Source organism: Amphibalanus amphitrite, unplaced genomic scaffold (genome assembly GCF_019059575.1).
Source record: "Amphibalanus amphitrite isolate SeventyFive unplaced genomic scaffold, NRLGWU_Aamphi_draft 000796F_arrow, whole genome shotgun sequence".
Lineage (NCBI taxonomy): Eukaryota > Metazoa > Arthropoda > Thecostraca > Balanomorpha > Balanidae > Amphibalanus > Amphibalanus amphitrite.
The window spans coordinates 44733-57295 of record NW_024882290.1 but is presented as its reverse complement, the minus strand read 5'-3'; the positions used below and the strand labels follow the sequence as shown (position 1 = coordinate 57295).

General features: G+C 51.9%; 1 protein-coding gene across 1 annotated transcript in view; it reads right to left on the bottom strand.

The window, feature by feature from the left end:
• Positions 1–12563, bottom strand: part of LOC122366322 (serine/arginine repetitive matrix protein 2-like) — a gene marked incomplete at its 5' end in the record, with an annotated part of 76769 nt that overhangs the window by 19948 nt on the left and 44258 nt on the right. Inside the window, one exon of the mRNA XM_043338471.1 lies at positions 4956–5104. Coding sequence (XP_043194406.1) covers positions 4956–5104 — 149 coding nt within the window. The remainder of the gene's footprint in view (positions 1–4955; positions 5105–12563) is intronic.

Genomic DNA, 12563 nt, shown 5'->3' with positions numbered 1-12563 from the left:
TATTTATTATTTTTGTCTCTCGCTCTCCTCTTCCCCTTTTCCCCTTCCTTCCCCTTTCTTTCGCAAGTCACCACTCACGTTTAACAAATAGCAAACGTATAAAGTATGATTGGCCGAACCAGACAATGCCAAAAACGTCTGCCTGACAGAACACCTCTTTTTATCCACAAAAGAAAGACGAGAAACTAACCACCACGCGCACGTCTTCACAAGAATATAACAACAGACACAGATCATTACATAACGACTTTCTCAGGAGGGTGTACTGGAACCGCGGAACAAAACACAGCGAATACCATTGATTTTCTGACAGCGCCGCACGGCGGAGCGGCTCGGATGGAACTAGTTCGGGCGAGCTCTCCGTTTGGAGTCAGGTGTGACGCTGGGCCGTGCCGGGCCGACGCCAGCCGGCCGCTCACTCATTAGACGGTACCTCCCGGTGCTAACGAGTCTGTCGGTGTCGTTAGCGCGTGAAAAACCGTGCGGCGCCACTATGAGTCGCACCGATCGCGGCGCTGTTCTGCGCTACAGACGTCAGACCTCACCGGGCGGCCGCGTGACGGAGAGCCAGTCAGTTGAACGAGAGCGACTGAGGATGGGCGGGCCACAGGGGGATGGTTGCAGATTGCGGGGGCGGGACACTCAATTAGGACCCGGAAATGAAGCCCAGGTGTGCTAATTAGAATCAGTCAGTGGTGAAGGTGGGGTTGGAAATGAAAGTGGAGCCATGGGGCTGCAGATGGACCTGGGGTAGCGTTGGAGCAGTTTCAGCCATAAGCTGGAACTGCGAGCTTTATACGGCTGTAGCTGCGGCTGGGCTGACTGGAGCCGGGAATGGACCCGGCGCCCGGACAGAAGCCGGGGTCACACCGGTACATGTCGTTAGCGCCAGCGAGCGCGAAATGTCAACGACAGCTGAGCCGCGCCCGGTGCCACCGCCCGATGTAACTGCCGACACGCCGACACCGGGCTGGAGTGTGGCTGTCAGGAGCACAGGGTGACACGGGACACCACATGGCGCCGCCCCTCTCCACGCCCAGCATCCCTCCAGCGAGGGTGTGCGATAAGCTTTCACGTGCGGTAAGCTTAACATTGTTTTTCTTTATCAATTTCACGCAGAGAAGCGTGACATGCGATTAGCTTTTATAGCTCGGCAGTTGCAGTAATATAATTATAGTGTTTTCCTACTTCCGAACTCCCAAATGGACGCATTATAGACCTCCGAGTGGAGTAAGCGGAAACAGGGCAAAACAGAGCGGCGTCAGCAACAGTTCGGGAGCTGACCAGGTGCAGACCAGCCTCCCTACTCAGCAGTTCAGCGCGAAACCGCAGCGTGCGCCCGGTCCTCGCGTCCTCTCTGGGCCGGACGTCCCGCTCTGTCCTCTTCGGGCGCTCATTTGGAGCGCGTCCGGCGCAGCTCGTCCGCCGTTCAGTTCGCCTCAGACGGCGACAGATTTTCCGGCCGTTTTCCGGAGCCCGTTTTGCTGACGCCATTCCGAAGGCGGCGTGTCGCACCCGGCAATTTGGCGGCTCAAGTTTGCCGTGTCCGCGGACGGAACGGCGCACGCTGGGCCAGCCGCCCGGAAAAGCGCTATAAATTATTTGTGACTGAATGGCTGGTCTCAGCGGCAAGCAAACATACTATATACAAACTGAGTCTGCTTAACTCATGATGCTCATGTAGTAACACGTAAGTATTGCCTATGATGCAAGCATGCAGCTGCATAAGCAATGCGTATGGTGTGAGGTAGAACGGGTTCCTATTCGAGCTGTCTAAACGGCGGCTAACTTGGGTTAGTTGTAAAACTACTTGCTGATTTAAAACACATAGGCATGCATATATACGTACATATTTGGCTGGTAAGATGTGTATTGTGTATATATGCATGCATATACATGTACGTACATACATGAATGCACACAAAGAGAGTGGGAGAAAGAGACAGAGAAAAAGATTGAGAGCATGAGAGAGGGAGAAAGAGGGAGTGAGTGTGTATGTCTGTGTGTGTGTGTGTGTGTGAGAGAGAGAGAGAGAGAGAGAGAGAGAGAGAGAGAGAGAGAGAGAGAGAGAGAGAGAGAGAGAGAGAGAGGAAGGGAGAGAGAGAGGAAGGGAGGGAGGGAGGGAGGGAGAGAGGGAGAGAGGGAGAGAGGGAGAGAGAGAGAGAGAGGGAGAGAGGGAGAGAGGGAGAGAGGGAGAGAGGGAGAGAGGGAGAGAGGGAGAGAGGGAGAGAGGGAGAGAGAAAGAGAGAGAGAGAGAGAGAGAGAGAGAGAGAGAGAGAGAGAGAGAGAGAGAGAGAGAGAGAGAGAGAGAGAGAGAGAGAGAGAGAGAGAGAGAGAGAGAGAGAGTAACCGACTACCTTCCAGTAAGTACCTGTATCGTTACGGAAGTTGGGAATGCTTTGCTGCCCGGTCAGGTCACAGCAGGCGCCGTGCGATCCTGAGCGGTAGGATGGCATAGCAGCTATATCAGGTGACGTAGCAGACGATATCTCGAAAAGTAGCAGTAATAGGCAATAATCGTCAATAGGGCATGACAGACAATTGACTAGTTGTTTGCATGACATGCTCATCTTTAGCGGCTCGAAATAACATTTCTCAAAAAGTCTAACTAAAGAGCAAGTTGTTGTTGATTATCACTGACTTGTGTTTGGGGGTTCATAATGACTTAATTATTGACTTTGGCCCAAAAATTTTGACAGCATTGTGTGCGTTGATCAATTCTGAGCTCAGGGACATATGTTTTATTCAGATTATAAGCATTCGTTTTTCATAAATTTCAGCGCTTTAAAGAGCGCCGGGCCGTCAGTAGAGCGGCGAGGTGACAATTGCCCCTACATCATGTGGTTTACTGGCGCATATCTCGAAAAGTAGCAGGGAAAAGCAGCAAAGCACCTATATGGAACGAAAGATGAGTAATCAGAGGCTAGTATAAGATGTTCATTTTTAGCCGCTCGAAATAACGTTTTTATAAAAGTTTATTTAAAAATTCAGATACGATTTTTATTTAGGTCTTGCAGCTGCTTGCAAAAAGCTAGCTTATCTTGCAGAAAAGCGATGCAATATGTAAGAATGTTGTTGGTACAGTGAACAACAGTTCCCTGAACTAGTCTGACATAAAATTGGGTTCAAAACGACAACTGGTCAACTAATAAATATCAACTAAAGATTAGCATTAAAATCGGCAAATGTGGTGGCCACTAGTGAGTCTAGATAGTCTTGTGTTTGGTGACAACTGACCACCTCAATTTCGACCTTAGGGCAAAAATGGCATCAGAATCGTATGCTTTGATCAATTTGGGATTGAATGATACCTATTTTGTTTACATTGTGGAAAGTCACTCTTGGGGGTATTTCTAGCGCTTTTCCGGCCCGCCGGCCTAGCGTGCGGCGCGGCGCGCTGACGTCACGGGGTTCGACAGGCCAAACCGCCGCCGGCCGGTCCGCGCTGCTGTGGTGAGAAAAGCGGCCGAGGCGCAGACGTCGTGTTGGACATAAATTTGCTGCCACCTTGCCGATACAGTAAGCGAGTCATCAGAAGACGCGTCGATCGTACAATCGGAGGAGGTTCCACTCTTCTGACCGGGTCGTCTAACGACAGCGATGGCCGCTAGCTAACTCACACAGAGAGACAGTCCTACCAACAAGCAGCGCCCGAACAATCCCGATAGGCAGGCCACAGACAACGGCATTGGCTCAAACGGTCCCGTCAGACAGGGTGCTGCTTCCGACAGACGGACAGACAGATAGACAGACGGACAGTTTGATGGCGCAGAAAGTGGCCCAACTGAAGCGCACAGACGGACTCGGCGCCCCCTGGGGGACAAACAGACCTCACATCCAGACGGCCGGGATTCACAGAACTAACTTTGACACGCAATATGCTCTTTTACTGCAGCGTCGCTGTCAAAACTCCGATGGCCAAGTCGAAGAGTCGGAGCTTCATCATTTTGCCATATAAATGCATTATATGCAGGCGATAACTTTCATCCGCCTCAAACTTTTCACTATGCGGCACAACCGGGCCATCTCCCGCGCCGGCCGACTGCAGGGCACGGGTTCAGCCCCCCCCCCGTCCCCCTCCCGGCAGTTTGTGTGACCGGCTCCCAATATGACGGCCGGGCTGCACAGAGGCGGCGATTTCACACGGCGGCGCCGGAGCTGTACGGCAACGTCGGACGTATGTGCGAGCCCGGCCGGCCCCGGAGCAACGTCTACCGGAACGGAGCAGCCAGTCGGCAACCGACTGCTAGGGGCAGCAGCGAGCTGCCCCGTGCGCCTATCGACAGGCACCAGCGGACCCCAGCGGCTGCCCTTCACACAGCCAACACCGAGACGGTGGGAAGATGGAGCAGAGTGGGCCAAGCAGCTCGGCCCAATACTGGCCGCGAGTGAGCGGCAGGCGTGGGTGGGAAGGAGGCAATATTGCCTTTCATTACCAACATTTTGCATGCATTTTCATTCTCCAACCCAGCGATTTCCCTTACTCTCGATATTGAGGGGGACTTCAGCCGATCGTAGGGACAGTAAAAGACCTCAGTAATGAAGACACGATCCAATGAATACATTAACTAAATGACCTCGCAGTAAACAACATGCCGAGGCTATTTGTATAAAATCACAGCCACCTGCGGCAGCCATTCTGAATCTCAACTGCAGAAAAATGCTCGAGCCTCAGAAGGTTCGCCATTGTCATCCCGCGTAACTGCTGTGCAATCCCGTTTCCCTGCTTCCGTGCCCTCCACACTTGAGTACCGGCTCTGAGTCACTGAAGTGATATTCCTAATCAACCCATGCCACAACCCGTCCACCCGCAGACTCGAATCCCCGTTCCCTCGCCCTGCCCCGCCAGCCGACCCATACTCGAATCCCCACTCCCTCGCCCTGCCCTGCCCCGCCAGCCGACCCACACACTCGAATTCCCGTTCCCTCGCCCTGCCCCGCCCCGTCAGACTCACCTGTCTGTAGACCTGCCACATGAGTCGGTTGGTGCGGAACTGCGCGTGTTTCTTCCTCTTGGCCACACAGTCGCGGATCTCTGGCAGCCGGCGCCACAGGCGCTCCGTGTGCTGCCGCATGTCCCGGTAGTCGAACGCACGACGTACGCCTGCGGATAGGGGAAAGGTGGGGGTAATTCCAGCACGACAGCGAGATAGGGGTAGGGGTTCTTCTAGCACAAGGTAGGGGGAAAATCGGGGTAATTCCAGCACGACTACAGGGTGGGGGAAAGGGAAAGAACTTGGTGCAACTGTGAAGTAGGGTAACTCCTGCACGCTTAGGTGGTAGAGGTAAATGTAGGGTAACTTCGATTCGTCTGTGTGGTACGGGTAAGAATAGGGTTGGGTCGCACTCAACACACTCAATAGTTTACTGTCCCGTGCGGCAGTTGCAATTCTCTGCCATCGGCGCCTACTGCTACACCTTGTTAGAAGTTAATGATGCTAAAGTTTGCAAGTTCGACCTTTGACTTGGCCTTGCCCTGAAGACTGAACTGTAGTCTGATTAAAAAGAATTGTGTGCTGGTCCGATTCGACTCACCAATGGGTCTTGTCGTAGGTTCAGCCCAATACTAATTTAACCCAGAATTTCTCCTGCCGAGAGTTCATAGTTCACCGCGGGAGTCCACAAAGGGAGTTTCATCAGCAGATGGATAGTTCTGACCATACCCTAACGGCCCGACCTTGGATCGCTGTTTCCGTCTGTGAGCCACAATACACAACCATCCCCGAGCCAAGCCGAGCGGACCGTGGGCTGCGCGGCGGCTGTGGAAGCTGTAGGTACTGCTTTCCACTTACGCGGAGCTGTAATGGTATCTCTGGAGCGTCTCTAGGGAGGCCGGCCCGGACGGCGCGGCCGACTCCAGGGAGAATTCGTAAAAACGGACGAAACAGGCCCCAGTTCCACCTGTGCTGTACAGGATGCAATGCAGCGCCCACTTTTCCCGCTAGTCCGAAACTGTTTATATGCGGTGATTGTCAATTACCAATGCGCTAATGTCATCGTACGAGAAAATAAGTCTGGTATCATATTACGGGGAGATGGACATAGTGTTTCCATCTAGAGAGCTTCATCCATCAGTTTCCGTCAACACGAGCTATCAATCAATACGGCACGCTCTGGTGCACTCATCAATCGCTATCGAGGCAAAACATTCTGTTGTGTAAATATGCATGGTAAATGTATCGTAGCATACCTACTAATGGGAAGTGTGTCGTCGAACTTCTCCTCTGCATCCGGATGCCCCCTGCGGTCATCTTTAATCAGTTAGTGGACAGATAACAGCGACCTTCTCAGACCCACAGTTAAGTCAATGACCACTGGTCACGACATTTGACCGGCGGTCAGTTACCGTGCTGCGCCGTGCCGAGACCGTATCAGCCGCCTAAGTCAGCCAGCCGGCAGCGGCGCCGGACCGCTCGCACAAGTGCACTGCTGACAAACGGCGGCCGTCGGCCGGCCCGTGTACAAATAAATCCCGGCGCCGCAAAAATAACAGCTCGGCCGGCCAATAAAGCGCATCGTCTGCCGGGCGCGAGGTGGTTGTGAACCGATTTCGGGCCGCTCCATGGCGGATTTATCGCCGGTATCATATTGGAAGAGCTCCACAAATTGCGCACACATCCAGCCGGCCTCTGTGCCGTTAATTACGCGTGTCGTCCTCTTGTCACGACCGGAATGGTATTGGGTACGAGCTGTTTTACGAGCGACGGGTGCCAGCCGACGCCTCTATGACAGGACAGTGAACAGCGCAGGCCGAAATGAGTAGCGGCTCCACAACATTCGCAAAATGAACCAGAGGCCGGACGGTGCAGGCTGTTGGTTTCAAACGACGGAGGCTTTGAACTCTGAGTGAGAGGCCATTTAAAGACGTCCATTTCGCAGACAGCTCGAGACATTCAGTCAACAATGCTCAGCGCGACGACATGTTTGCAGAGCGGGAACGTGTTGAAGACACTCATCAACACAACTTAAATGCACAGGCATAATCAATCAACTGGAGATCATACACAAATGTCATCAAGATTACGCCCGGTTTTCGATTAATGCAAACCTCCTCGAATAGCAAAGCTGAGGAATTTCAATCCCGTTCAGATAATCACAATTCCGTCTATCTCGTTCGTGGAGGCCGCTTCAGTGAAGTCAGTGCCTGTCATTTCTCAATGACTAGTTGAACGAGTGAGTGGTTATAATGGCACACTCTGATTAATCATATAATCTGAGTAATGACGGCAGTGGATGCCTTTCCGACAACTAATGATCAAGCTGCTCAGTGTCCTGCCTGGTATTCGATAATAATGGTCAAATTCAATGCGTTCAACTAACGAGCATGCCGTGTTGGCTCAGCGATCTTACAGAGCAGTGCGCTTGAAGCAGTGCTCGGCGGTACAGCCTAAATTCAGGCGCTCACTACTAGTGCCATCTAGTGAGAGCATTAGCCTACTGACGCGAAAATATCATACCCGCGCCCCATACCCGGCGCCCACCGGGTCACCCAAATACCAGACGTACGGGCCCAAACTAGCGGCCATAACGGCATGAGGACAGTCGTTAGCCATCTGCCGGTCTGGTGCCTTCCCTGAAGCGGCCCTGCAGTCCCTGTTGCTACGGACAGTCGGCCGTGGTTTGGGGTAAGAGCCAGCGGCGTGTAGCAGCTCATCGGCTCTGCAAAGGTCGCCTGCAGCAACTCTCCACAACGATCGCCTAAACGTGACCGCGGCCTTGCCAATAGTAGAGTGGGAAGTACATTCAGTGTGGAAATGTGAACATATTCGTTAGAACCGCGAGCCAAAGAGCTTAGCGGTTGCGTGGACGCCCATTGCTCTAAGGACGGGTGGAATGAAGAAAGGAATGGGGAAGCTGATGATGGGCGGGCATGTGGGAAAGGCCCTGCAAGGGTATGGAGTAGCTAAAATCAGGTATCTTGCAGAAAAATATCGATGGATCGAACTACCGCCACCCACATCGCACGAATGTGGCCTTTTGAACTGTCTCGGAGTCATGCACGCTTCATACCTATTATTTCTAGCAGGGCGTTCGAATAATCTGACCATTGACTGGCTGGCTGCAGTCAGCAGTGTCGGGGCAAACTCTCGGAATTATTGGTCAGACGGGCCCGCCCCACCACGTTCGCCCCATGATTCTAGCCGCTGCTAAAACATGCAGCCGCTCGTCTGGCACGCAGGCCACGGCCACAGATTGAGTCCCGGTACCCTACACTGTACGGCGCAGAAGTTTGCTCTCGGATTGTAGGGCAGGGCGGAGCCGGCGATGCACGACACCAGGTGGTGTCGTGCATCGTCGTGCAGGTGGTGTCGTGCAGAGATCGTGGCGGTGCCGCCAATCTCTGCACCAGACATCGGTCCCTGCGACATACCATCGGGCACCATACCATCCCTGGGCTACACCACTGCTCCGAGAACACACTGATCCACCACCCCTGGGTCACACCATGGCACCACCCCTGGAACACGCCACACCACCGTGCCCAGTGGGCACTGCCCACGGCCCACGGTCAGCGGTCATTGTGAGCGTCCATTGAGCGGCGCAGCGGCGTCAGCGGCCGCGGTCTGAAGAGCGCGCCGAGCCCGCCGGCGGCCGTCGTCAGCGGCCCGGCCGGTCACCAGGGAGCGCGCCGCAGCGTCAGCCCTTCCCGAATACCCGCCGACGCACAATGGCACCACAATGCCGCCGCAGCGTCAATGCGGCTTTTACCGCGGAAACGTTACAGGAATATCCTTAGGAAGTAGACCGAACACAAAACGTCCGCTATCGCATGTAGCGATCACCATGGATCCGGGTTCCTGAGGTCGTTATCGGCTCATCAATGTCTGAGCCGCGTGTAGAACGGCGTCCTGTAGCGCGGACTGGTCCGGACCCTGAGTAGGGCCGACTACAAGACACAATGTCCAGAGGAGGCTGACCGTGACAGAGCCCACTGAAGCGTGTCACACTGAGTGATGGAGGGTTGTCATGCAGTGCCTGGCGGCTCGATACAAGGCAGTCAACGACCCAGCCGATGACATGGACAAAATGAATCAGAGGTCAGTTTTACCAACAGAAAAATAGCCGCCTGACGGAATTTTTTTGCCTTAAGACCGTTTCACTTACGGAGCGTAAACGCGATGAGCACGTAAGTCGAAGCTTTACCGTTTACGCTCCGTATGTGAAACAGTCTTTAGACAAAGAATTCCGGCAGGCGGCTCTGTTGGTAAAACTGGCCTCAGCACGAGAAAGGACAACAATCTGTCGCCCAATGAAAGAGCATTTGCTTATAGTGGCGTCAAAGACCGATATTGATTTGCGTTTAATCGGAAGATGTTGTGTTAGAAGACAGCGCTGGTGCATGAACAGCGCAACGCAAACGGCAAACTGGTGTGTCCATTCAGATGGACCGGAGGCGTGGGACACCTCAATCAGACAGACGAGTTCACGCCAACCGGCTGAAATTAACCCGCGGTTCATTTGTCCCAAATAAATTAAACAAATGCAGAAAGTTTCTCATTACCTAACCAGGAGAATCCATTACGGATCGACTTTCGAACCAGCAATCCATTTACAAGCCACGCAAGCCTGGGCATAGGTCGTGGTAATTTATCGCGCGCTCACACGACTAGCGCCCCGGCAGCGTCGATAAATATGCAGCCATTTCCACTGATTGTCTCTTCACTGCAGCCCAGTATCGATGACGCAGCAGGCGCACAGCTCTCGCCGTGCTCTGACCCTAGCACAGTTGGGGGCGCAGTAATGTATCCTGTCATCCGCCGCTGATATACCGTTTGATACTGGCAGGCACGGAGTCTTCTATTCAAGCAAACCAAGAGGACTCAACAAGCCAGTCGGTAAAAGCCAGGAGTGGCAAATGCCATAGTAAAAATTGGGTTTAACATCGGTTCATGACTGGATATCTGAGAATTGGTATACCGTATTATCTTCAACGTCATGCCATCAACACTGATACGTAAGTAGTGAGCAGCGGCGCGACGCAGAGTCGTCCCCGGATCCCAGTCCGGCCAGTCGGTAACTGAAACGTAGCCATTCCCTCGAGGCGGTCCCGACTCTCGAGATTTCTAGCGCTGAAATCAGTGCAGGTGTCTATTATCCGGCGTTCCTTATGTATCAGAGATTCCCGGGTACTGACTGACCCCCTAGGAGTCCAGTGTCCACTGTAAAGAGGAGGGGGATCCCAGTACTGATGGCTCTCCAGACAGCGCCCAGACCAGAGGCCGGCCTCAATGGGCCATATAATCGGCCCCGTTCTCAACTGGGCCCCCCGCGCGGGTCGGCTCCACGGGACTGCGGAGCCGAGCACCGGCATTAATCATAGAGTATCCGCGGCGAGGCGGCCCATTCATCAGAGAGGCGCCTAACGGAGACGCCAGAACGCCTCCGAATAGCGGCATTTGGCCCGGAAATTTGCCAATCTCCGAGTGGGAGCCCCAAGCGGCGAAGACGAAACAAAACTGAGCACACACACACAACGAAATCAGTTTAGGCTGGAGATGGGCGCACAGTGAGAGACGAGGAAAATGGAGCAGCGCAGCGCGCGGCCGCAGCCCAATCAAAACAGTCAAATCACTGGCTGATGAAAAATAAACTGTCATTTGGTGTCGAGGAGATTTTATTCCTGCTGGATGTCCGTTTAGTGCGCCATAGAGCATCATAAGAAAATTCATTTTTGATGATATTTTACAAGTGGGGAAAGCTTTCGGCATGCGTATTAAGACACAATTGGGTCAAAAGTCAATAAGGTCGCTGTAACAATTAGGAAGCTGCAATTTATAATTGCGTGCACAACGACTTAACAAATAAAGAACAGATAAAACGAACGCAATCCGGAGCAACAAACAAACCATGTTACAGCGACATTCTACTCATACCAGAGCACCGTTAACGATAATTCATGAATGTTGCTGTCTCGTGACACCCGTCCCATTACCTACGGCGATTATCGACAACCACTGCGTCATAATTCGTATGACAGAACATCTACGACATATCAACACGGGTAGCATGCGTGTGTTCCTGTCGACGGTGCTTGACCCAAAACCCCAGAGAGTCATTGCCATCAACAGCCGGCGGCGCTCGCCAGGCCGTGTGACGTCATCGATAGTACTACATGACCCTCAGACACATGCGGCTCGTATCGATAGCGCACGCCGTGACGCCTGCTTTTGTGACTCAGGGGATTCCGGGAGCGGCTGCGTCAACTGGTGATGGACGGAGAATGTTTCGGGCTAGCACGAGGCTCTCCGTGAGGAGAGCTCCAAATGGCACTGAGATCATGTTTTAAACACACAGAGGTTCTTTTCTGGTAGTCTGTGATGAATGAAGAACACAACATCGCAAAGCAAAGCTTAGACAAACCTACTGCAGAAACTGTAAAACCAAGGAATGTGAGAGCTGAACACATCGTCGATATTATATGAAATCGAGAGCATCCATTGGAAACATCACCGCACTGGAATCGCTCCGAACGATTAAGCTTTTTCCTAAACATGGCAAAAACAAAATTTATCGTTACCCACTTTGAATAAAAACATACCAAATCTGTGCCGTCCTCAACGTTCCGACGAAGGTTTCCGAACGAGTGCGCACTCTGACCGTGAAATGCGATCCATTTCTCATCGAACCATTCATGCAGCCCACCAGTTAATCAATCACCAGTGATTTACCGTCCACCAGACCGTCAGTAGACGGGCTGCGTGCTCGTTTCTCAACAAGCTGGTCGATCTAACGGCTCGCCGTGCTCGCACTAAAGGGAACGCCCATGGAGATGATGAATGTCACATCACAGGACAAAGTTTTATTCACGATCGATGGCAACACAAGTCAAATTCCTGTTGCCATCGATCGTGAATAAAACTCAATCATGTCTGATTATTTACAATCACAGGACAAGCGTAGCATCCAGGCAGTGAAGAGAAACGTTGGCGCCGATACCGAACCATCATTAGAGGCGAAATGTCCAAACCGCCATCCAGCCTGACAACAGTCGCTGAGACAGCTCAATCGACACCACGGCACCAACTACTTTTCACTGAGCGAGGGGAGACGTTAGGGTAGATTAGAAGACTAGTCACTTGCACTGATCAGCGATCACTGAGGTTGAGAGGCTATAATTAAAGCCTTTATCGGGCCGTACCGACGGTCACTGCAATTGACAATTGAGGGCGGCTAGATGTCAATTGTTCAGGACAAAGTACATGATTAATTACCTTTTTAAGGAATTGAATGCTGTAACTGAGCATGATTAAGATTATGACTATTATTGATATTATATATTATTAGACATATATATTAGATATATATATTATATATATATATATTAGATATTATATAGACTATTATTGACTATTAAGATATTGACTATTATTATTAAGATTAAGACTACTATATTTATCTAACTTCACCATAATGATTAATTACCTATCTGCATAACATCTTGTTAACATTTTAAAGTCTGATCATTGAATGATTATTTCGCTAGAGTGCATGTACGAATTTATTCGAGATCATTCCGGTGTTATGAGTGCCTGCAGTTTCCACAGAGTCACTATCGTTTGACT